Below are 25919 nucleotides of genomic sequence, written 5' to 3'. Positions count from 1 at the left end.
GGGTTGGATAATGAATGGATGGATGGATGGTTCCACAGAGCTAAAAAAAAAATAGCAGTGGGCACTGAGTCATTGTATTACAACAGATTCCTGTTCAGTCTTTTCCCCTCCATTGATTATTCTTTGTATGTCACACACAGTGGTAAAAAAATTCCATGGATAAAACTGACTATGGTAAAAAGACACATTTACTCGAGTTGGTTATTTGCTAAGATAACTGATTATTTGTTCAACACATCCTTTCAATTCCACAGGCAAGTGATATAGACCCTCTGTTCCCCTAAACTGTTCTTGTACATGATAGTGGTGAAAGTATCAGCATACTAAATGAGCAAATAAGACACAAGGAAAATACAGCATTGTTTAAACTCCTGCAACACAAAATGTCTGATCAGTTCAGAATATACTGTTTAGGAATATTACATTCTTAAGATGCTAAACCACTTTTTAAAAAAAACAAAAGCAGAAGCAGCATCACATATTAACTGGCCAAAAATTTACAGCAGCCTGTCTGCTATAAGCTAACTATTTCAGAAATTCGCTGAAATCACAGCTACTCCGCACCAGTCAAGTTACTTTTGTGTCCCATGTAAATGCTAAACAACTTATAATAAAGTGGTTTTCAGACCAAAGGTTTTGCTAGCATTGAACATTATTATCTGGGGCAGCAGAGGAGGGTAAAATATTACCTACCATAAGCGAAACTACAACTGATGAGACTATTTAATTAAAAAAATATAGTTCAATTTTAAAAAATTCAAAATAATGCTATATACCTTTTAAAATTCACATCCTCCTTGCACCTTCAGCTCTATACAGACAGCAATTAAAAAAATATTTTCACAAATCATTTTTCTGTTCCCTTAATAATTTTCAGTTATGTTCTCAAACATCAGTGTGATTAAAAATGTTACTTTCTGCTTAGCTAGGGCACAGATTATTCACGTTTTATCAGATTACTATTAAACTACATTGTAGCTGTGTGCTAGGAAGAAAAAAAATACAGTTTGTGTACACTGCCTTGCAAATGTACACTACAAGGCAAGAAAAAGCTAATGCACATACAGTATAAGAGCGCATAGTTCCTCATGATCAAATTAAAATGCTGAATGATTTAAAATGTTAAAAAAACAGCAAATGGAATATTAAGAAGCAGAGCTGTCCTTTACATCAAGAGTACTCTTTGTTGAGTACAAAATGTCAGTGCAGTGCTGATGTAAAGAAGCGAGTTTTCTTGGCCCCATTTTAGTACAGTGGTAGAATCCTCTATGGAATGTGATCATTTCCTCTTGATTGTAGTGGCAGGCAGTGGTCACTTCATGTAGTAATCTGGGCTGACTCTAAAATATCACTCAAGATTTCAAACTTTGCCAGCCGCTGCCTTTGGGTCATCAGGGATTCTGCTGCATAGAAATGCATGAACCTGTGGCCAAATCCGGTTAGTTTCTGTCCCTGTGAATGTCTCCAGTATCCCTTTTTTTCTGTAAAGAAACACACATTATGAAAACACAATGGTCAGATCACAATAAGACACACATTTTTAATAAATACATCTTAACCATGGAAGTGGGCTACCGGAATAAAAGTGTTACTGTAAAAGCAAGGTTTCCAAGTGATACTTTGGTCCCCAGTCATTTACATGCAGTTAGAGAGCTGTGATATTTTAAGCCTGACCACGTGTAGACAGCAGTGAAGATCTATAACCACTGTGTCACTGGTCTGTGTATTTAATAAGCTTTGCACTTATAATAATAAATAATAATAATACATTTTATTTATATAGCGCCTTTCCCATGCTCAAGGCACTTACAGAATATAATAAAGAACGGCAGAATATACAGTATATAGCATTGTACAAACCAGATAAATAAGTAAAGAAGATTAAGACAGTAAATTCTGAAAAAAAAACAGACAACATAATTGATGGTCTCGCACACACATACAGGTTACATGAGCATCTTGACAGAGAAGTAAACTGAGAGAAAGGTAATAAAGTCAAGTAGAGCTAAAAGCCTTCCTGAACAGATGAGTTTTGAGTTGTTTTTTAAAGGAATTCATGGAGTCAGCTGACCTGATTAATTTTGGTAGGTCATTCCAGAGTCTGGGCGCTATACAGCTGAAGGCCCTGTCACCCATGGAGTGTAGATTAGTGAGGGGCACAACAAGATTACCAGAATCAGAGGACCTTAGTGGGCGGGCATATATAAATAGCCTTCTGATGAAATATTACTTTTAAATAATACATAGTATGCTCATTCATGCTTATTATTATCACTCTATGTTAGAGTGCTAACTTTTTCTCTACAAGTCAAAGAAAATGTATTATTTGTGCTCTGCCAGGAAAAATGGCAAGAATGTTCTTTGTTTCCCTGATATAACTGGGTGGTGAAGCTCCTGCTTAGATGCTGATAGTTTTGTTCTACCAAAATATTAGCTTATGTAAAGTGTTACCATACTTTGGCATTGGAGCACCACTGTTATTGACCTGATCAATCCAGGGATTTTTTAATTCCAGCTTTTCATTTACCTTCCAGCCTCCAAACCTCTGCAGGCTCTAATGCCATTTGGAGGAGATAATGATTGACACCTCTGGAAACTACTGCATTTATTACTGTCAACTTTTATAATGGGACCCACTATAGAACCTGATTATGGATTTGGATGCTGAACAATTCTTTAATACAAGCAAAGTATAACAATTATTATTTGTGTTGTTGTTATTTTATCTCAGTTTTAGCTTTAAGACAGCCTTTCCACAGTGTGATTCCCAGCAAGAATCTTAGTTCATCCATGGAGCCAAAGCTCACTGCTGGACACACCACACAGATCTAATTGATTAACCAGAAGTGTGTCTCGTCTTATCACTTGCTTCATGATCCACATAAAGTACCAACAGAGATATCTTTCTTTCTAGATACCTTTAGCACTGGAAAGTAATCAATGTTTCAAACCCCAGCTTCTTTTCAGGGCTTATAGGTAAAGTGCCTTAATGCTGCATACCCAAAATGCAATAGCTCTTGTCGTATGAAAGGAAAGTTTTGTAATCTATTTTCCTTAGGCCGTTAATCAGTGCTCTGTGATCTTGTTGAGAGCTTATAGTTTTTCCGCGTGTAACAAAGCAGGATATACAGTTTGTGTACCACGAGTAAAGTACTTTTAAATAACATAGTCGTGTAACTGATGATTGATTGTAAATCATCTACTAGAATTCCTCACGACTTGAATCAGATAAGACACAATAGCACCAAATGGTGCTAAAGCCTAAATAAGTAAACAAGAAAGCAAGTTTCACTTTCTGAGGATGACAGAAGAATCCTTCATCCCTCAAAACACACACTGCTGTACTGATGCAACTACTCCAAAATGTACAACTGTACCAGTGATCTGTTTAGAGAAGAAGGTGATAACTGAAAACCCAGGTAGCCAGTCGTTGTAAAATAAATGTATTGTTAGCTACGGAGAAAGGACATAAATCATTGTCCCCAACTTTTGAAAACAATTGATTTTTCCCCCCAAATTCATGTTCTGAAGGAAAATATGACAATACTCATTCTTTAAGCAGTTCAAGTTTCAACTTCTCTGTTGCCATTCAGCAGCTGGGGATGTTTCTGTTTAAAGTTACTTACAACTTCAATTAAATGTTTTCATTGGCTCTCAGTTTAGCAGATGTCTACTCACAAATAACATGGAAAGTCATGTTTAGTACTGTTAATAGAAAAAATACTGCAAATCACTGGACACCTTTTGTGCAATGCTACATACTGTGAATGCACCCTGACTCTATTTTATACAAATTTCAGCTTGAAAGAGCCATTACTGTAATGTAACACAATATCGACATCCAGTTTAAATTCTTTTAATTTTAAACAGTTATTTATTTGAGCATTGGTATTGTATTGTTTGCCAAGTGATCAACTGGTTTCTAACACAGTATGTTTAAACAAACAATAACAAAAATGAAGTCGTTACTCTGATATGGCAATATGTACCTGTTTGTAAAGAAATAATGTCATATCTGAAACAAAGGTTCAAGTGTATTTGCAAGCATTTCCCAGGAATGCTACTATAATTTTTTTAGCATTAGTGGTCATTTAAGGTATGAAAATGAAAGTGCAGGCCCCATTTAAAATCTAATTTTATTGTATGTATCTAATTTTACAATATGTAGTGAAATGTTTAGTCGCTAATCAATAAGACTGTACACTTAAGAGGAATATAAAGGGGAAATAACTATAATTTATGACTTTATAAATATCAATAAAAATCATTATGTTAAATGAGTGCAATAATATACATCAAAACAGAATTATAAAATATGTGACAAAAAATAAATTGCTAAATAAATAATCTAATAACTTAAAGAACAATGTAAGAGAGTTAACAATAAGGCATCATGTAACTCTAGACACTTCTCATTCAAGATGCAGATGAGCAGTGGGAAAAAAAGCTCCTCCTCAGTCTCTCTGAACTGGTCTTCAAGCAGCGGTACCATTTTGCTGACTGTAGCACAGAGACAATGTTGTTTTTGGGGTGACTGGTGTCACTGATAATTTTCCTTGCTCTGGTCTGTAGATGTCCTGGAAGTAACCCACCCACTGATGCACCCAGCTAACCACACCACTATTTTCAGGGCCTTATGGTCCTGCTGTGTGTTGTTTTCAAACCAGCCAGTGATACCTCCTTTCAGGATACTTTTGATGGTGGATGCAAACGTCTTTAGTGACTGGGAGGGCAGCCTGAAATCCCTGATGTGTCTGAGGTGGTAAAATGCTGTTGTGCCTTCTTCATCAAAAGTGCTTGGATCCAGGTCAGGTCCTCTGTGACGTGGACACCAAGGTATTTGAAACTGTCCACCCTTTCCACATGAGTATTGTTAATACTGAGGGAGTGTTAGTGCCTCTGCTGTTTTCTCCCAAAGACCACAATAAAATCCTTTGTCTTGCTGACATTCAGAAGAAGACACATGTCCTGGCACTAGTGTGCCAGACATTCTACTTCATCCAGGTAAGCCTGCTTATTGTTGTTAGATATAAGGCCTACCACAGCTATGTCATAGGCAAACTGGACAATGACATTATAGTCACGCACAGCTATGCAGTCATTTATGTACATGGAGTACAGCAGAGGACTCGGAATGCACTCCTGTGGAGCATCTGTGTTCAGAGTAAGGGATGAAGAAGTGTGGCCACCCACTTGAACCAACTGGGGTCTGCCTCTCAGAAGTTAAAAACTGTAGTGGATCTAATTCTTTTGGCAGAGAAGAACATATGTAATTTTTGACTAGCCTCTCGAAACACTTCACTGCTATAGGCGATAGTGCTACAGGACGATAGCCTTTCACAGAGGTTGGACTTGACTTTTCAGGTAAAGGAACAATGATGGATCTTTAAAAGCATGTTGGTACTACAGACTGTGCTAAGGAGAACTTAGATATTACTATCAACACTGGTGCAAGATGATCAGCACCAATCTAATGGATCTGCATTTTTACCTTTGGCCTATATGGGTTTTTCACAGGGTATAGTTCCAATATTTAGGTGAGACATTAACTGGTGACTCTAAATTGGCCTGACATGAGTGCATGTGCCTTTTGAAGGCCTGCTGTCTCCAGGGTTGGTTCTTGCCTTGCATCCAGTACTGCTGGCAATCTACTCCCATCCCATGATCTTGGCTGTCAGTATACATGTATATAGGCTACTAGCAAAATACTCGCGCTTCGCAGCGGAGAAGTAGTGTGTTAAAGAGGTTATGTAAACATATATATACATAAACATATATACTTATATATACATATCTACATATACACATATACCTACATATATACATATATATATACATATACACATCCACATATATATACATATATCAACATATATATACACATACATACACACACATATATATATATACACACACACAGACACATATATATATATACATATACATATTTACATATCTACATATATATACACATATATACATATCTACATACATACACATATATCTATCTATATATATCTCTATCTATCTATCTATCTATCTATATATAAATATATAGATATATAGATATACAGTAATCCCTCCTCCATCGCGGGGTTTGCGTTCCAGAGCCACCCGCGAAATAAGAAAATCCGCGAAGTAGAAACCATATGTTTATATGGTTATTTTTATATTGTCATGCTTGGGTCACAGATTTGCGCAGAAACACAGGAGGTTGTAGAGAGACAGGAACGTTATTCAAACACTGCAAACAAACATTTGTCTCTTTTTCAAAAGTTTAAACTGTGCTCCATGACAAGACAGAGATGACAGTTCTGTCTCACAATTAAAAGAATGCAAACATATCTTCCTCTTCAAAGGAGTGCGTGTCAGGAGCACAGAATGTCACATAGATAGAAAAAACAATCTCTAGCAAACAAATCAATAGGGCTGTTTGCTTTTAAGTATGCGAAGCACCACGGCACAAAGCTGTTGAAGGCGGCAGCTCACACCCCCTCCGTCAGGAGCAGAGAGAGAGAGAGATAGAGAGAGACAGAGTTTGTTTTTCAGTCAAAAATCAATATGTGCCCTTCGAGCTTTTAAGTATGCGAAGCACTGTGCAGCATGTCGTTTCAGGAAGCAGCTGCACAAAAGATAGCAACGTGAAGATAATCTTTCAGCATTTTTAGACTAGCGTCCGTATCGTCTAGGTCAGTGGTCCCCAACCTTTTTGACAGCAAGGACCACTTTATTAGATGCAAATTTTTCCACGGACCGGTCAGGGGGGTTGGTTGTGGGGGGAGCAGTTTTATACACAATTTACATTTACATACCATTTCTATTATTATTAAAGTTATTAAGCAGTTCGCATACGTTTGCAACCCGAGATTTTTCTTCTTTTTTTGCATATAACAAAGACATATGATTTACATTTGCCATTTCAACAGATTGCACATCACAAACATTAACACTGCTATCTTTTTTTCGTGTCTGCTGTTTCTATAGGAGGGTGACAATGAGTTTAATCCCAATGGATGTTTTTCAAATGTTGACAAGCAATAAGCAAAAGGTATCACTGAAAACCACAGAAAACAAAAACAGCAAAAAAAAAAAAACAGTACGAGGAAAGTTCGAAGAAAGAGATTTTTTTACAATGTTTCTGTTTGGGGATCGTTGTGCAAATGTGCACATCTGAGCTGCGACCACAGATCTAACTGCTCAGTGGATGATTCGTTCAAGCATTTCAAGGTCACTTCGTTGTAATGAAAGCATCTGCTGAATGTATTTCGTAGTAACGCGATTTCTATAGACTCGTGTCATATGGGGAAACTGTCGGGACCATAAAAATACTTTGTTGTAATACTCTGTCACCTCGGTCTCTCTCCTCTCTCTGCGCCGCTGCAAAGCCCCGCCCGCCAAGCGTTCTGAAAAGTCTGAGTGAGTCGCCGTTGCCGGCAGTTCTCTTGCAGCCCGGCTATCAGACGGCTGCAGCCCGGTAGTGGGCCGCGGACCGGGGGTTGGGGACCCCTGGTCTAGGTGTGCGAACAGCCCCGCTGCTCAATCCCCATACGTCAGGATCAGAGAAAGTCTGCGCAAGAGAGAGATAGAGAAAAGTAAGCAATCTAGCTTCTCAGCCATCTGCCAATAGCGTCCCTTGTATGAAATCAACTGGGCAAACCAACTGAGGAATCATGTACCAGAAATTAAAAGACCCATTGTCCGTAGAAATCCGCGAACCCGCAAAAAATCCATGATATATATTTAAATATGCTTACATATAAAATCCGCGATGGAGTGAAGCCGCAAAAGGCGAAGCGCGATATAGCGAGGGATCACTGTACTGTATATCTATCTATCTATATATATATCTCTATCTATCTATATATATATATCTCTATCTATCTATTGTCAGTTCAGCACTCCGGTTGGAATATGACCAAGCCGTGCAAGCTTACTGTTAAGAATGCAACGTATAGTTGTACAGGAGAAAAGCAATCTTGCCTGAAATCAATGGCAACCTTTTGTAGGTCTATGAACTTAATTTAAACTTTAGGTTTACACGGTGCTCTGTTTCCATAGTACCTGCACTCATGAATATATCTGTATGTGTCAGTCGCTGAAATCCCCGCGCTTGGCACCGGCGAAGTACTGCTTTTAAATTTTTATTAAGAAGAAAAGAAAACCTTTTTAAATTGAGGTAAAATATACCACTAACAATTTGTTAAGTATCTGTTTTTTTGTGTAGCTGACTTCACACAGCCTCTCCGCTGTTTTATAAACGAACGTCATATAAGGTCTTCCTTTTTCGTTGCTTCGCCAACGGAAGCAGCCTTTTTATTTAATCCTGTTTTTACGATTGTTCTGTTTGTATACCAGTTTGTCAGTTCAGCACTCCGGTTGTAATATGACTAAGCCGTGCAAGCACACTCTTGAGAATGCAACGTATAGTTGTACAGGAGAAAAGCAATCTTGCCTGAAATCAATGGCAACCTTTTGTAGGTCTATGAACTTAATTTAAACTTTAGGTTTACACGGTGCTTTGTTTCCGAAGTACCTGCACTCATGAATATGTCTGTATGCGTCAGTCGCTCAAATCCCCGCGGTTCGCACCGGCGAAGTTCTGCTTTTAAATTTTTATTAAGAAGAAAAGAAAACCTTTTCAAATTGAAGTAGAATATACCAATAATAGTTTGTTAAGGATCTGTTTTTTTGTGAAGCTGCCTTCACTCGAGTGATCACTTCGAGCTTTAAGCCTGAGAAATCACCCCGTAAATGCACACGTTTAATTGCACATCTGTTAATATGTATGCTTACACAGTATTAAAAGACACTCAACAATTAACGTCATTTACCTTCGTTCCCGCGTTTGACTCGTGCTGTAAATCTCTTCCTTGTTTTCACTTCACGTGATTACGTAGGAGGCGTAATACGTGATGACGTGATACGTGACTCCGCCTCCTCCATTAGAGTATATGGACAAACAACAGGTTCCAGTTATGACCATTACGCGTAGTATTTCGAAATGAAACCTGCCTAACTTTTGTAAGTAAGCTGTAAGGAATGAGCCTGCCAAATTTCAGCCTTCCACCTACACGGGAAGTTGGAGAATTATTGATGAGTGAGTGAGTGAGTGAGTGAGTGAGTGAGTGAGTGAGTGAGTGAGTGAGTGAGTGAGTGAGTCAGTCAGTCAGTCAGTCAGTCAGTCAGTCAGTGAGGGCTTTGCCTTTTATTAATTAGTATAGATAATACACAGATGTCCTTTCCACGGATGATTTCTGCCTTGTGGTTCAATAAAGGATAAACAGAATATTAAATGGATCCATTTATACCCACCTCAAAGATGATGAGCTAAAGAACTGGGGCCACATGTATAAACGGTGCGTACGTACAGAAATGTTGCGTAAGAACGTTTCCATGTTCAAATCGCGATGTATAAAACCTATACTTGGCGTAAAGCCACGCACTTTTCCATGGTACCTCATACCCTGTCGTACGCAAGTTCTCCGCTCCACACTGGTTTTGCAGACTGGCAGCACCCAGCATCAATGCAGTGCTCCTGTTCCTGTGTGGTTACCCTTTCTTAGATCCACATCCACGACAGTGGCTTTATCAAATACACTGAAATTATAACCGCATATCGTTCATAAATTTAATGCATCTGATTGTAATTAACCTGTAACAATATAATGGTCCACAGAATGGTCAAACTATTCTAAATACCATAACTGCTTTAGTGTTGTTATTCTCACTGTACCTTCTTCTTCTTCTGTCAGCTGCTCCCATTAGGGGTTGCCACAGTGGATCATCTTTTTCTATATTACTCTCACTGCATCACTCAGAGTATTTATATCACTGTATCTGAGTGTGAATCACAGATCTACAGCGATTGGAAAGAGAATTATCAGTATACAGCATCAAGCACTTGCTGCCTCAGCCATTCACTATTTGAACTGCTATCATCCGACTAACTCTTCACAGCCTTTCCTATTCGGACCTTGCGGTTCACAAACAGCTTCATCCCAAGAACTATACACACACTGAATCAGTCCATCAAGTGCTCCTTGTAGAACTGTTTGTACTTGCAAGTTACCATGAGGTAATTGTACTTATGATACAGTTATAATACTGCACAACCTGAGCCACTTTATAAAGCGCGTATTTACATTTGATGACGATATCATTTTTAAGATGAAATGCAATTATATTATACAGATAAAACTTTAACTTTAACTACACGGTGCCGCAGTGCTAGCGAGCTTGAGCTTCGTTCACGGTTTGTTCCTGCCTCACGCTGTTTTCATGCTGTGGCTGGCGTGACACTGGAAGGATAGATGGATAGAATAATTAAACAATGTTCCTTAAAAGTTTTGAAGAATCGGCGTTCTAAGCTTACAGATGGCTTAACGTCTATTACAGAGCTGATTGTGTGGCGATTGGGTATTTATAGAAAGAAAAGTAAGGATAGGAATTGGGGATTACTATGTTTGAAAAAGACAATATTTCTGTTATAAAGCATTTCATTGAAGGTCACGCATGGCGCAGCAAGCATCTTGCTGCAAGACATGAACAATCACTGCGCCACTGTGTTCCCTTGTTTAATAACATGCTTTAACTCATATCATCATGAAAATGATATCACGTATACTTCTCATTATTTCAATTATTCAGAGAGCTGTAATATTACGAACGTAATGGATTCTGTGTCCTGTCGGAGGAAGAGTACATAGTGATTCAGGCATATAAAGCACATATAAGATCAAAATACACAACAAAGCATTTAACGTGCTACTTTAGTTATGATGGGATTTGAGAAACTAGTAAATTAAATGATTTTAAGATGAAGTTTATGAATGATTGAAGTGGAAATTTCGAGATTAAAGTTGACATTTCGTGCTTTTTCACACTGTGTGCCTTTTTTTCCCACTGTACCCTAATAAGCTTTCATATGACACTCAGACGGTGGGCTACGAGTCGCCTTTTCTCGTCGACTTTGATATGTGACAACTTTTTTATTTTGGGCACTGTGCAACTTTGTGAACTTGAGCTTTCGAGTTTCTCCGACACGCTATGTCACTCGATCAACTTCCTTTTGTTGCTTATATAACTGTTTAAACCAACAAATAGTACGTTTTTCTTTGCCTCCATTTGGTATTCGCTGAAATTCTTCTATTTTTCCTCATACGTTTGCCATTGCCTTTTCACAGAACACTGGGATTAAGGGCTATTTATATTGATTTGCATATTCAAAGAGGCGTAATTCTGGGAGGAGTTGGGGCGGGACAGCAAGTGCGTGCATGTGCGTTTATTTCCACGCTGAGCGGGATTTATGTAGAGGAAGAACGTGAAAGTTGGCGAACGCACAGATTCCTGCATCTGGATTTTTCTGTGCGTAAGCAAATTTCGGCTTTTGTGCTTACATCATGTTATAGTGCGAATTCTACGCACGCCGTTATGCATGAGGTCCCTGGAATTAAAACTATGATAACATCATGGGGCTGCTAGTCAACTAAAATGTGCTAGAATGTCACTTTTTTCTTTAAGATGTGACAAAGATCACACTCTTGTTTCTCTAATCTAGTGAAGGAAACTCTGCATGTACACCCCAACCCCATTTTAGTTGTGGGCAAATCTTGCCTAAGCACTCAAAGTTATAAGCCAGTATATACATAATTCTATACACCTTATCTTAATACACTTACCTGTAATATTCAAGTACTGGCTTAGTCTGCGTTTCATAGGCCTTCAACCTCTTTGTGACAGTTTCTGGTTTATCATCATTCCTCTGTACTAGGGGTTCTCCAGTAATATTATCTAAACCCTGTAGATAGCATAGAAAGCAAACCAAAAAGGAAAATAATATTATTAAGAATGTCCATTTCTATGCAATTAAAGTTTTATCACAATTCAATAAAAATATTGATTTTAAACAGTTAATTTTTAAACAGAAAAATTATCAGAAGATGATTATTCTTAAATTATAGTTTTCATAGCTTCTTAACACAAATTACTTAGCATTCTTAATCCTGTTTACTTCAATTCAGGATTCTTGACAGGGAACAGACTATTATGGCAGCAATGGGTGCTAGTCCATCACAAGGAACACACACGTACGCTCCACTCGGCCAATTAAGAATAGCGAAGTAATCTAATATGGGTGTCATTGGCATGTAGGAATAGCAAGAAAAAAAAAACACACATAGACAGGAGGATAGCATGCAAACACCAAGTAAATGACAACCACATGCAGGATTCAAACCCAGGCAGCAGCACTAACTTCTACACCACTAAAGATCCCAATATAATCAACCCACCTGACATTTTTCACATTTCTTAGGCAGAATACAGTCAGTTTCATATTACTGTTTGCATTACAATTGTGAATTACAATTGTGAATTGAGTGAATAAGTGACACACAAAAAAAATCATAGAAATGTAAGAATTGTTCTCAAGGTTTAATTTTGAAAAATGCTAACCATATTCTGCAGTTTTATTATAGTGCACAATGATGGATGCTTTACTGTTGCATCTGAAAGCCTTCAATGTTCTATATCTACATATTTTATATAGTATTTAACTAACACGTGGTATCAGTGTTTAGTGAACACAATGTAGGAGAAAAAACATTTTTGTCACTGTTTCAAAGTTAAGACTCACTCTTAATAATAATACACAAAGTTAAATAAAAAAAAAATAAAACTTGCTAGTAAATTGTCTAGCCAATAGACTTTGCAAGATAGATGTAAATACGAGGGACTGCAGGATGATATGAAAAAGTTTATATTTATATAAAAGCACAGAAAGTCTCAGCTTTTTAATAAGTGGCCTGTGATGTAACCATTGACAAAAACCTCTCCCTAACCGCAGTGTAGTGTAAAATCACTGTACCATTTAGAAAGGCAACTGAAATCTTTAAAATGAGTAATAGATTTAATTCTACATAAAACTCAGTAAGTTGAAGTATTTTTTAAGACATTTATATTACATATTAGAGAGGAGATATTTTAATGATTTGGTTGCCAATAAGGACAGATCTGAAAATAAAAGATGACAGATGTTACATGATATTTGACATCAAAATATTTCAGACAACCCACATACAGTTCTTTAACTTTTAAGAAACTATACATAAAGAGTATCACTAAAATCTTTAAGAGCTCAGCTGTTTGGAAAAACTCACAGGTATTTTGGGGGGGTTGAAGTTGGTATTGTAGACACGTCCGCTTGCTGGATGCACCCACCGTGAAGTAAGGCGCTCTTTAATGGTTTCAAAAGGCACATCCAAGTTTATCACAGTATCAATGTGATAGGCTTTATGTAGGGACTCTGCTTGTGTTACTGTTCGAGGAAAACCTGTCAAGACGTTAGAAAAAACAATTTGATTTATATTCAAAGTAAAATATATTCTGTAATCTTTGGCTGTGAGTGCAATCAAAATATTTTACTAAAATAACATATAAAAATAAAAGACCCAATGCTTTGTTGTGCTCAGTCAGTAAGTAAGTCTTTTTAGACAACAGCAACGTGCTTTCTAATCAACAAACTGTACAACACACGCTAATACATTTTGTAAAGATTTATATGAATTTTTAAAATTCTGGGCCTAAAGTATGCAGTGGCAATTTATGCAGCCAATCAAATCAGAAATTACATTAATATGAAGAATTACACATACAGTCAAGTAATGAGGCAAACTACAATACTACCTTCTCTATATTATATTGGAAACCTATTCTAGCTTTAAGCCTTTCACTACTTGTGCCCTACCACAATTCCCTGCCAAACTCACAAAGTGGAGTGATTAAGCAATTCATAACATCATAAAAGTTATTTTTTCATTAAACGTACCTATCTCTTTTTATGTATTGATTTGAACTTGCACATGCTGTACTTTGTATTTAAGGACCACTATACCTGCAAATTCTCTTTTCTAAAAACAATGCCTAGGAAATCTTTGCTTGCATAAAAGCCAAGAGTTCCAAAAAGATTTGGAGAAAATCTTCACTCTGGCAAAAAATGTAAAAAGAATGTTTGATTATGCCCATTTAAACCATGCAAACTGAAACTTACAAATACATAAATGTATGTTTTGTCTTCTCTAGAGCATTCTGCTTACCTCTGTCAGAGTATTACCTAATATAATATATAAACTAGGCTCAATTGGGTTCAACACCTGGTAGACTGGTTTGCCTTTGTAAATGTACATACTGTGTTAGAAATTTATTTTATCAAAATAATTTTTCCTGTATTTGTAAGATATAAGGGAAGTTTATTTATATTATTAATGAATACATGCCCAAGGCTATTATAAGTTAAACAAATAAATAGTTAAGGCTATTAAAAGTTATCTCTGACTTGCCAATTAATACCGGAAACCTTATTCATAGTAAACTATACCAGTTTGCAAACTGTCGCAAAATTGTGCATTTTAAATGTATCAACTTAAACTTACCTCAAGATGACGAGTTCAAAAGTTCTCTAATATTATGGTTAATATAATGTTTAGTATAATTCTATATATGGTACAAGTTATTTATGTAATTGACCTTTTTTAGATTTAAAAAAAGCAAACTCCAGCAGAACTAGTCCAATGCTTAAAGAAAAGGATACTTCTAGAAAACATAAAAAATGTAGTAACATGTTTACTTTTTCACACATAAAATTCCCTTTTTTTGTACTTATTTATATAAACATCATACAATACTCCCTCTTTTACGTACAGACAATGTAATCAGAAACAATGATGAGTAACAGTGTTTGTTTGTGATTTTATGAAATCACACAAAAAGCATGGTTCAACAAGTGTGCAAAGAAACAACTAGAAAAACACAAAAAATTGTTTTGTAGTTCAGCTTCATATTCACCATTTGAATTGAAAGGAAATTTAGGAGATCAAACACAGTTTTCATGAAACTACAAATATGAACGCATGCATATATAGAAAATTTGGTTTTCATAAAATTAAAAATTTGAAAGCATGAACATATTGAAGATTTGGTCTGCTAGAATGGCAAATGTATACCAATGAATACAAATGGAGACAAATGTAACTCAAGTAAACTGTGTACATAATGCTGGAAAAGATACTGTCAGTTTGAGTAAGAACTCTTACGCAAATGACACAGACAGATAGAAATCAATAATTTTGTCTCTGAGGCAAAGACTTTCTGCCTAAAAAATCAATTTGGTAAAATTTCAGTTTAGGAATCAAGCATCTATAAATACGAGGGCAATCCCAAAAGTAAGGTCTCCAAAGCGGTGGGGACGTAGAGAAACTGTTCGTACGGCTGTTGGCCACATTGTTGTGATTGGTGCTTCCTCCACTCCCAAACAAGCATTTGCGGCTTCGCTGGGATGCTCAATCTTGGCTTGGCAGCCCTTGAAAATGGAGCTCCCGTTGAACGCTACCACCAAGTGCGAAGTTTGCGCAGGAGACTGTCAATTTCCGACGAGACAGTCGCGAAGGTTGAGGAAAACATGCGTAAAGATCGGCGGTTGGAACTTCATCACCCACCCACCCTATAGTCCGGACTTGGCACCCAGTGACTACCACCTGTTCCCTAAGTTGAAAGAACATTTGTCCGGAAGGTGATTCTGCTCCGACGAAGAGGTGAAAGATGAGGTTCAACGCTTCCTGAAGGACATGGAGGCGAGCTGGTATGACATGGGCATTCTAAAACTACCACAGCATCTACAAAAATGCATCGACCGAAATGGCGATTATGTAGAAAAATAAGTAATTCTTTAGCCTTTAAAATGATGTAAACGTTATAGAAAATAAACGGTTGTTTGTATTTCTAAAAAAATAGGAGACCTTACTTTTGGGATTGCCCTTGTACTTTTATTAATGAAGCTTAACAATAATATATTATTGAAAATTGTAAAATTCTTAAAATATGCTATTGTCATTTTGAATTTATTTTATATTATGCTAAAATGCTTACAATATGTTTCATGCACGCATTATAAGCTATTAATTTTACATATTACTTTTTCCTTAAAATTACATATGAATTTTTGGTAGTATTATGAATATGATGGACGTTCAAAAAGTTTTCGCACTTTTTTTAACTCTATTAAGAATTTCAAAAACAAAATTACATCACTTTTCTACATCGTCACCTTCCTTTGCGATACAATTTTCAAAGCGCAATACTAATTTTTTAATGCCCAATTACTACTTCTCCCACCTTAGCCGTTTCCAACGAAAATATAAAAGTGTGGAAACGTTTTGAACATTCCTTGTATACATTAATAGAATACATAAGTCAATGCTATAGGTTATGCAAGTTGATTGACTTTTCAGTTGCAAAAAACTTTAAAATGCTGCCTTACTAAAGTCTGTTACATAAATACTCAAGCCAACACAAGCACAAATGTTGTCATGACTTCCACATTCAGAAAAACCTTAGTTGTTGTTTTGAATAGTTAGATGTATCTGATTGATGGACCACTAACTTACCACACAGATGTTAAATTATAACCAATTAATGCCAGGTCAGCTCTTGTAATTTTAAAAGTAGGTCTATTCACAACTTTCTGAATGTCCTTTCTGATCTGTTATGATACCACATGGTGATGCCATCAGTGAGGATATATTCTATGGTGTAATTAGACAGAATTCAGTTTTAATATTACTAACATGGCCAGAATAATAATTACCAAAGCTCCTAGTCTGTGTTCTATGTATGAGCGATTGTTGCTGTTGATGCAACATCCACACTGTCACACATCTTGCTTTCATGTTATTTCTCTGATGATGCACATAAAACATTGCCTACAGTGCATCCAGAAAGTATTCACAGCGCATCACTTTTTCCACCTTTTGTTATGTTACAGCCTTATTCCACAATGGACTAAATTCATTTTTTTCCTCAGAATTCTGCACACAACACCCCATAATGACAACGTGAAAAAAGTTTACTTGAGGTTTTTGCAAATTTATTAAAAATAAAAAAACTGAGAAATCCCATGTACGTAAGTATTCACAGCCTTTGCTCAATACTTTGTAGATGCACCTTTGGCAGCAATTACAGCCTCAAGACTTTTTGAAAATAATGGCACAAGCTTGGCACAACTATCCTTGGCCATTTTCGCAACCATTCCTCTTTGCAGCACCTCTCAAGCTCCATCAGGTTGGATAGGAAGTGTTGGTGCACAGCCATTTTAAGATCTCTCCAGAGATGTTCAATCGGATTCAAGTCTGGGCTCTGGCTGGGCCACTCAAGGACATTCACAGAGTTGTCCAGAAGCCACTCCTTTGATATCTTGGCTGTGTGCTTAGGGTCGTTGTCCTGCTGAAAGATGAACCGTCGCCCCAGTCTGAGGTCAAGAGCGCTCTGGAGCAGGTTTTCATCCAGGATGTCTCTGTACATTGCTGCAGTCATTTTTCCCTTTATCCTGATTAGTCTCCCAGTTCCTGCCGCTGAAAAATATCCCCACAGCATAATGCTGCCACCACCATGCTTCACTGTAGGGATGGTGCCAGGTTTCCTCCAAACGTGACGCCTGGCATTCACACCAAATAGTTCAATCTTTGTCTCATCAGACCAGAGAATTTTCTTTCTCATGGTCTGAGAGTCCTTCAGGTGCCTTTTACTAAGGAGTGGCTTCCGTCTGGCCACTCTACCATACAGGCCTGATTGATGGATTGCTGCAAAGATGGTTGTCCTTCTGGAAGGTTCTCCTCTCTCCACAGAGGACCTCTGGAGCTCTGACAGAGTGACTTTCATGTTCTTGGTCACCTCCCTGACTAAGGCCCTTCTCCCCCGATCGCTCAGTTTAGATGGCCGGCCAGCTCTAGGAAGAGTCCTGGTGGTTTCGAACTTCTTCCACTTATGGATTATGGAGGCCACTGTGCTCATTGGAACCTTCAAAGCAGCAGAAATTTTTCTGTAACCTTCCCCAGATATGTGCCTCGAGACAATCCTGTCTTGGAGGTCTGCAGACAATTCCTTTGACTTCATGCTTGGTTTGTGCTCTGACATGAACTGTCAACTGTGGGACCTTATATAGACAGGTGTGTGCCTTTCCAAATCATGTCCAATCAACTGAATTTACCACAAGGTGGACTCCAATTAAGCTGCAGAAACATCTCAAGGATGATCAGGGGAAACAGCATGCACCTGAGCTCAATTTCGAGCTTCACGGCAAAGGATGTGAATACTTATGTACATGTGATTTCTCAATTTTTTTATTTTTAATAAATTTGCAAAAACCTTAAGTAAACTTTTTTCACGTTGTCATTATGGGGTGTTGTGTGTAGAATTCTGAGGGAAAAAAAGAATTTAATCCATTTTGGAATAAGGCTGTAACATAACAAAATATGAAAAAAGTGATGTGCTGTGAATACTTTCCGGATGCACTGTAGGTGTGTATGCCTACCTTTCCAAGAATGGCACCACCTAGCCTGCATAATATGGAAGACCATATTGCCTAACTCTAGTAGATGATAACTTTTATGACTACATTCAATATAGTGAATATCAGATTTCTGTCTCATAATTCAAAATAGGTTATTCTGTATATATTCACACAAACTCTAAACATATAAAAAGGCAACTCTCTAATAGTACAAAAAAAAACATAAAATATTTATAACACATGCTGTACTATAATCAATTACCTACTTTACAATACCTCTCTAAACTTAAAAAATGATAAAATGTTATAAATAGAGATATTTAATAGCTGAATATATAAAACATAAGCACTTTAAACACGGAATAAAACAATGCTAAATGACAATGTATTCTAAGATTCTTTCTGTTTTTAGTAGTAATATCATTTATATAGATTATTTATGAAAAGTTTACACATGGATCCCTAAAATGTTACCATAAATTTTAAGACCTCTGGCTCCACTTGAGTGGTTTAAAGTGAAAGTTTTATTTGTTTTGTAAAGGAACTGCGTAGAGATCTAGAATTATGAGTGGAAGTAAAACCACCACTCTGAAGTTTTAAAGTAATTGTTCTTCTATGGTTAGAGCACAATTTGCTTATGTAATAATTTAAAAACACTGAAACAGACTGAGCATGAAGGAAGGAAAAGGCATACTTTTGTACCAAATGAAACAAACAATAACAAACGTAATAGTATGATACTAATATAGAAAAAACTCCTACCATCAAGTAGCCAGCTGCAGTTCTCTAGATGTTTCAGATCACCAAGGATAAGCCTGGAGATAACATCATCAGGGACAAGCTGACCTTGGTCAATGTAAGACTTAACTAGAAGGCCAATTTCTGCAAACATAAAAAATATTTTTTTAAAAAGTTAATAAAACACTAGAAACACCGCTAGATTTATGCAGGTGTCAAGTTCCTGAAAAGGCTAAACATCATTAATTATACATGTAATGAAAACATTACCACATTCCTTATCTGCTTCTCTTTGTCAACATAATGAATGTAAAATGTACCTCTTTTATATCACTTTCTGAAACTGATTTTTTCCATTGCAGTACCGCTAGCAGCAACCTACATTATCTGGGTCCTCACTCATTACTTCACACGTACATCAGTTGCAAAAAAACATCCAACAGAGCAAAAGAAAATGGACTTTGGATGCTAGAATAGTGTTTTGAGAATCCTTCATTTCCTGTTCTTTTTATATTATTTACTTTATACCAAGCATAATATTTTTAGTGGACTCCTAAAGCACTACTGTCAATCCAGTCGTGTAATAAGACTTTTCCTGACATCCAGTGCCTCACATTAATGGGAAAGGGAGTACTGTAGCGCCTTTACAAGGGGGCATAGAATCCAAAGCTTCTGATCAGTAATGTTGTAAGCACTGTTAAATATGATTCAAAAGGTAACTGTTAATAATTTAAATTCTGTGTTTTAAGCATTTTAAAGCATCTTCAGGTAAAATGAACATAACATTCTTAAACCAGCTTAATCCACTTCAGAAGATTATCAATGCAGTATTGGTGGCAAAATTTAAATCAAACAACTCCATTAATGGAATAACTCCATACATTGCACAGTTCATTTAATATATCTGTTCACAAATGGCCACAACTCTCACCATGAAAAGCAGTTTGAGAAGATGAGAGATGTTTATAAATGACAAGAGCTTTTTAAGTTGTAATACATAAAACTGGAATTTGCAGTGAATAGCACTGTAGCCACACAGTTCAATAGAGTCTGTGTAAAGTTATGGGGTATTCTGTGCATGGAGGGTTTCTTTGGGTACTTCAGTTTTCTCCCATATTTCGAAGATATGCATCTTAGACTAACAGGTTATTCTAAAATGTACTGGTATGAGTAACTGTGGGTGAATGTACTGTGTAACAGACTACAATCTATCAAGTTTTAAAAGAAAGGGATCAACTGCTTGATATGGCCACTCTAATTTGTAAAGTTAACATAAAGTATTTAAGATTAAAAGTGCAATAAGAGTGTTAATAGTAATGTGGGCAAGGAATCCTCAAAACTGCATACCATTAAAAATCACTAAGTTTAAAAAGCTATATTAAAAAAAAAAAAAAAAAAAAAAAAAGCCACATAAATATGACATGAGAAACCCATAGAAAGAGGGATGGTCAACTGTCCTGCTGGTTTTCTGAAATCTTGCTTGCAGCTGGGCCAGAATGGAGTGGTTTAAAGCATAGTATCTGGGAATTCTGTCATATAACACATCTTTCTGTGGTATATCAATGGCCTTTCCTATGCATTGATGACATCAAAGGTATGGAATACACACAAAACTGACACGAGTGTGGCTTGGAAGTAGAGTATGCATAGATTTATACTTTTGTGTCTGTAACTAAATATTTACCAGTAAATGTTATAACTAGGTGTGTAATAATATGTTGGGAACTAACAACTGAGTGACATTTCCAATTGACTTTTATACAGCAATGAATTAGAGATTTAACGAGTGTGGATATATGCATGTATAAGACATGCAATGAACTGGCTCTCTGTCCCAGCTGCTTCCTGCCTTGTGCCTGACAAATATTGTTATGCAAATATACTTTGACAACTAAAAAATGAGAATTTTTGATAATTTTTTTGTCTGAATTAACAAGTTAAAATCATAATTATAAATCATTGTAAAAAATCAGTGTAACCAAAATGGAACTGTAGACAATCAAAATTCAAACCCGGACTAGTCAAAATATAATTACAGATATATCTAACTAGATTTTTTTTTATTGATGTCTACATAACTGTACCTAAAATAGCACAAAACGATAAATGTAAAAAGGGCTTTTCACAAATTTCAACTAGTCAATAGATATCTTGGCTTGAAAGTCACAAGGAAGTTACTAGAAACGTATCACAGCAAGAAACACTTATTATAGGACTGTCAGATCAAATGTCACTATTCATATATAATTTGAACTTTTTGGAAAGGATCTTATTCAAAGGCAAAGTCTGACATTCTATTGTAAAATAATGGTTGTTATCCCATACTAATTTTGGCATTGTGTTACTCTGGACACACTATGCAATGCTGCAGCATTTGGCAGATCTGTTTTTGTTGCACATTGCAATCAGCCTTTTAGAAATTTTGAATAGTTAGCTCATTATCTTAGTATACCTTCCAGCCAAACTTCCTTCACAACTTAGTTTGGAAAAGTTTTTCTTCTCTTCCACTGTACTGTTTTTTTTTTTATAATATTTTTTATTTATATAGAACTTTTCCCATGCATCCAAATCCACAGGAGTACTCACAGCAGACTTTATAACACTTTTCAGGTAAATGAAAAGTATAGTTCATAATGCTGGCAATCAGGCATGCCATTCAACTAATTCATGCATTTATCTCTAGTAGGATTGACTACTGCAATGCGGTGTTCACTGGATGTTCAAACTGTTCTTTATACAGCCTCCAGTTAATCCAAAATGCGGCTGCGAGAATTATTACAAGAACAAGAAAATACGAACACATAACTCCAGTTCTTAAATCCTTACACTGGCTCCCGGTTAAGTTTAGGGCAGATTTCAAAATCCTTCTTTTAACATATAAAACATTAAATGGTCGAGGTCCGGCTTATCATGACTTACAAACCTGAGCGCACATTAAGATCTCAAGATGCCGGTCTGCTTATGATCCCAAGGATTAATAAAATAACAGTGGAAGGTCGAGCTTTTAGTTACAGGGCCCCTAAACTGTGGAATGGTCTGCCTGCTACTATAAGAGATGCCCCTTCGGTCTCAGCTTTTAAATCCCGGCTGAAGACTCACTACTTCAGTTTAGCATATCCTGACTAGAGCTGCTGATTACTGTACAGACTGCATCTCTGTTGTTAGTCATTAGCACTTAAACATAAGTAACATGACAGTTATAATTGTATACTAACCCTCACTTATTCTGTTTTTCTTCTCGGTACTCAAATGTGGCACTTGGTGCCATGGCCCACCTGCCAAGTTGTTTTGCCTGCCTAAGGAAAAGTCATCCCAGATGGAGGATCGCAGGAATCGTGGGAAAGAGGGGTCCTTTCATCAGATTGGCTGGCCCAGCACTGTTTCAGCCGTGGAATGGCCAAATGGGGGAGGCAGCTTGAAGGATGAGGTCTCCAGGACTCTACACAAATCCAAATCTTATCATGGGATATATCATCTACTGTTAAATTCTGCTCTGTACTTCTAAAATTTATATTTTTTATTTCTTACTATATTGAGGAATTGCTCTGTTCTGTGAACTGCATTGTATTGTATTGACCCCCTTCTTTTGACACCCACTGCACGCCCAACCTACCTGGAAAGGGGTCTCTCTTTGAACTGCCTTTCCCAAGGTTTCTTCCATTTTTTCCCTACAAGGTTTTTTTTGGGAGTTTTTCCTTGTCTTCATAGAGAGTCAAGGCTGGGGGGCTGTCAAGAGGCAGGGCCTGTTAAAGCCCATTGCGGCACTTCCTGTGTTATTTTGGGCTATACAAAAATAAACTGTATTGTATTGTATTGTATTCAGATGCGATCTGATTCTGATTGACATGAGCCTGTTTCGATTTTGATCAATTTTGATTCAATTTAATTTTGCAATACTTCTTTTTAAAAAGATTGTCTGTGTAGACTAATTAATGTTAAACATTAACAACTGCCAATATTAAACACTGAATTTCTTTTTTATTTACTCAACCAGCAAAACAGTGAACTATAGTTACCAGATAATTTCTATTACAATGTAAAAAAAAAAAAAAAAAATCTTTGAATGTTAATGGAAGGTAATAGCCTACTCCGCAACCCAGCCACAGGGGATGCACAAACCAGTGTTTCTTCGTGCCAGTCCCAAGCACGGATAAATGGGGAGGGTTATGTCAGGAAGGGCATCCGGTGTAAAATTTTGCCAAATCAATATGCGGACAACAATACAAATTTCCATACTGGATCGGTCGAGCCCTGGGTTAACAATGACCGCCACCAGTACTGTTAGCCAACAGGGTGCTGGCAGAAATTGGGCTACTGTTGGCCGTAGAAGAAGAATAAGAAGGAGAAGAAGAGGGGGGAGACGTGTCCAGAGGCAGGAGGAGAGGAGGAAGGTAAAGAGAGTGGAACTGAGGGTAGGAACTTTGAATGTTGGCAGGATGACTGGTAAGGGGAGAGAGTTAGCAGATATGATGGAGAGAAGGAAGGTTGATATATTGTGCGTGCAAGAGACTAAATGGAAGGGGAGTAAGGCCAGGTGGATCAGAGGTGGATTCAAATTGTTCTATCATAGTGTGGATAGGAGGAGACATGGAGTAGGGGTTATTCTGAAGGAACAGTATGTCAAGAGTGTTTTGGAGGTGAAGAGAGTGTCAGACAGAGTAATGATTATGAAGCTGGAAATTGGAGGTGTGATGATGAATGTTGTTAGTGCATATGCCCCGCAAGTTGGGTGTGCAATGGATGAGAAAGAAGATTTTTGGAGTGAGTTGGATGAAGTGATGAACAGTGTACCCAAGGGACAGAAAGTGGTGATTGGAGCGGATTTCAATGGACATGTTGGTGAAGGGAACAGAGGAGACGAGGAGGTGATGGGTACGTACGGTGTCAAGGAAAGGAATGAAGAAGGTCAGAGGATAGTGGATTTTGCCAAAAGGATGGACATGGCTGTGGTGAAAACATATTTTAAGAGGAGGGAGGCACATAGGGTTATGTACAAGAGTGGAGGAAGATGCACACAGGTAGATTACATCCTATGCAGAAGAGTCAATCTGAAGGAGATTGAAGACTGTAAAGTGGTGGCAGGGGAAAGTGTAGATAAGCAGCATAGAATGGTGGTCTGTAGGATGACGTTGAAGATCAAGAAGAGGAAGAGAGTGAGAGCAGAGCCAAGGATCAAATGGTGGAAGTTGAAAAAGGAAGACTGCAAGGTTGAGTTTAGGGAGAAAGTGAGACAGGCACTGGGTGCTAGTAAAGAGTTACCAGACAGTTGTGAAACTACAGCAGATGCAGTAAGGGTGACAGCAAGAAGGGTGCTTGGCGTGACATCTGGACAGAGGAAGGAGGAAAAGGAAACATGGTGGTGGAATGGGGAAGTACAGGAGAGTATACAGAGGAATAGGATGGCAAAGAAGAAGTGGGATAGTTATAGAGATGCAGAAAGTAGACAAGAGTACAAGGAGATAAGGTGCAAAGTGAAGAGAGGGGTGGCGAAGGCTTAAGAAAAGGCGTATCATTAGTTGTATGTGAGGTTGGACACTAAGGAGGGAGAAAAGGACCTGTACCGATTGGCTAGACAGACAGAACAAACTGGGAAAGATGTGCAGCAGGTTAGGGTGATAAAGGATAAAGATAGAAGCATACTCACAAGTGAGGATAGTGTGTTGAGCAGATGGAAAGAGTAGTTTGAGTGGCTGATGAATGAAGAGAACGAGAGAGAGAAGTTGGATGATGTGGCGATAGTGAATCAGGAAGTGCAATGGATTGGCAAGGAGGAAGTGAGGACAGCTATGAAGAGGATGAAGAATGGAAAAGCCGTTAGTCCAGATGACATACCCGTGGAAGCATGGAGCTGTTTAGGAGGGATGGCAGTGGAGTTTTTAACCAGATTGTTTAATGGAATCTTGGAAAGTGAGAGGATGCCTGAGGACTGGAGAAAAAGTGTACTGGTGCCGATATTTTAGAATAAGGGGGATGTGCAGGACTTTAGTGACTACAGGGGGATAAAATTGATGAGCCACAGCATGAAGTTATGGGAAAGAGTAGTGGAAGCTAGGTTAAGAAGTGAGGTGATGATTAGTGAGCAGCAGTATGGTTTCATGCCAAGAAAGAGCACCACAGATGCGATGTTTGCTCTGAGGGTGTTGATGGAGAAGCACAGAGAAGGCCAGAAGGTGATGCATTGCGTCTTTGTGGACCGGGAGAAAGCATATGACAGGGTGCCTAGAGAGGAGTTGTGGTATTTTATGATGGAGTAGGGAGTGGCAGAGAAGTATGTAAGAGTTGAACAGGATATGTACGAGGGAAGTGTGACTGTGGTGAGGTCTGCGGTAGGAGTGATGAATGCATTCAAGGTGGAAGTGGGATTACATCAGGGATCGGCTCTGAGCCCTTTCTTATTTGCAATGGTGATGTACAGGTTGACAGACGAGATTAGACAGGAGTCCCCGTGGACTATGATGTTCGCTGATGACATTGTGATCTGTAGCAATAGTAGGGAACAGGTAGAGGAGACCCTAGAGAGGTGGAGATAAGCTCCAGAGAGGAGAGGAATGAAGGTCAGTAGGAACAAGACAGAATACATGTGTGTAAATGAGAGGGAGGTCAGTGGAATGGTGAGGATGCAAGGAGTAGAGTTGGCGAAGGTGGATGAGTTTAAATACTTGGGATCAACAGTACAGAGTAATGGGGACTGTGAAACAGAGGTGAAAAAAGAGAGTACAGGCAGGGTGGAATGGGTGGAGAAGAGTGTCAGGAGTGATTTGTGACAGACGGATACCAGCAAGAGTGAAAGGGAAGGTCTACAGGTCGGTAGTGAGACTAGCTATGTTATATGGAGATGGTG

At 37.7% G+C, this 25919-nt stretch overlaps 1 protein-coding gene across 1 annotated transcript in view; it reads right to left on the bottom strand.

Annotated features, from left to right (window-relative positions):
• Positions 1–201: 201 nt before the first annotated feature.
• Positions 202–25919, bottom strand: part of ak3 (adenylate kinase 3) — a 35931-nt gene continuing 10213 nt past the window's right edge. The window contains exons 2-5 of the mRNA XM_028802302.2: positions 19103–19222; positions 13158–13330; positions 11679–11797; positions 202–1481 (exon numbers count right to left, since the gene is read on the bottom strand). Coding sequence (XP_028658135.2) covers positions 1361–1481; positions 11679–11797; positions 13158–13330; positions 19103–19222 — 533 coding nt within the window. The 3' untranslated portion in view covers positions 202–1360. The remainder of the gene's footprint in view (positions 1482–11678; positions 11798–13157; positions 13331–19102; positions 19223–25919) is intronic.

Source organism: Erpetoichthys calabaricus, chromosome 5 (assembly GCF_900747795.2).
Source record: "Erpetoichthys calabaricus chromosome 5, fErpCal1.3, whole genome shotgun sequence".
NCBI lineage: Eukaryota > Metazoa > Chordata > Cladistia > Polypteriformes > Polypteridae > Erpetoichthys > Erpetoichthys calabaricus.
Note: the sequence above shows the minus strand (reverse complement) of the source record. Positions and strands in the feature narration are given on the sequence as shown.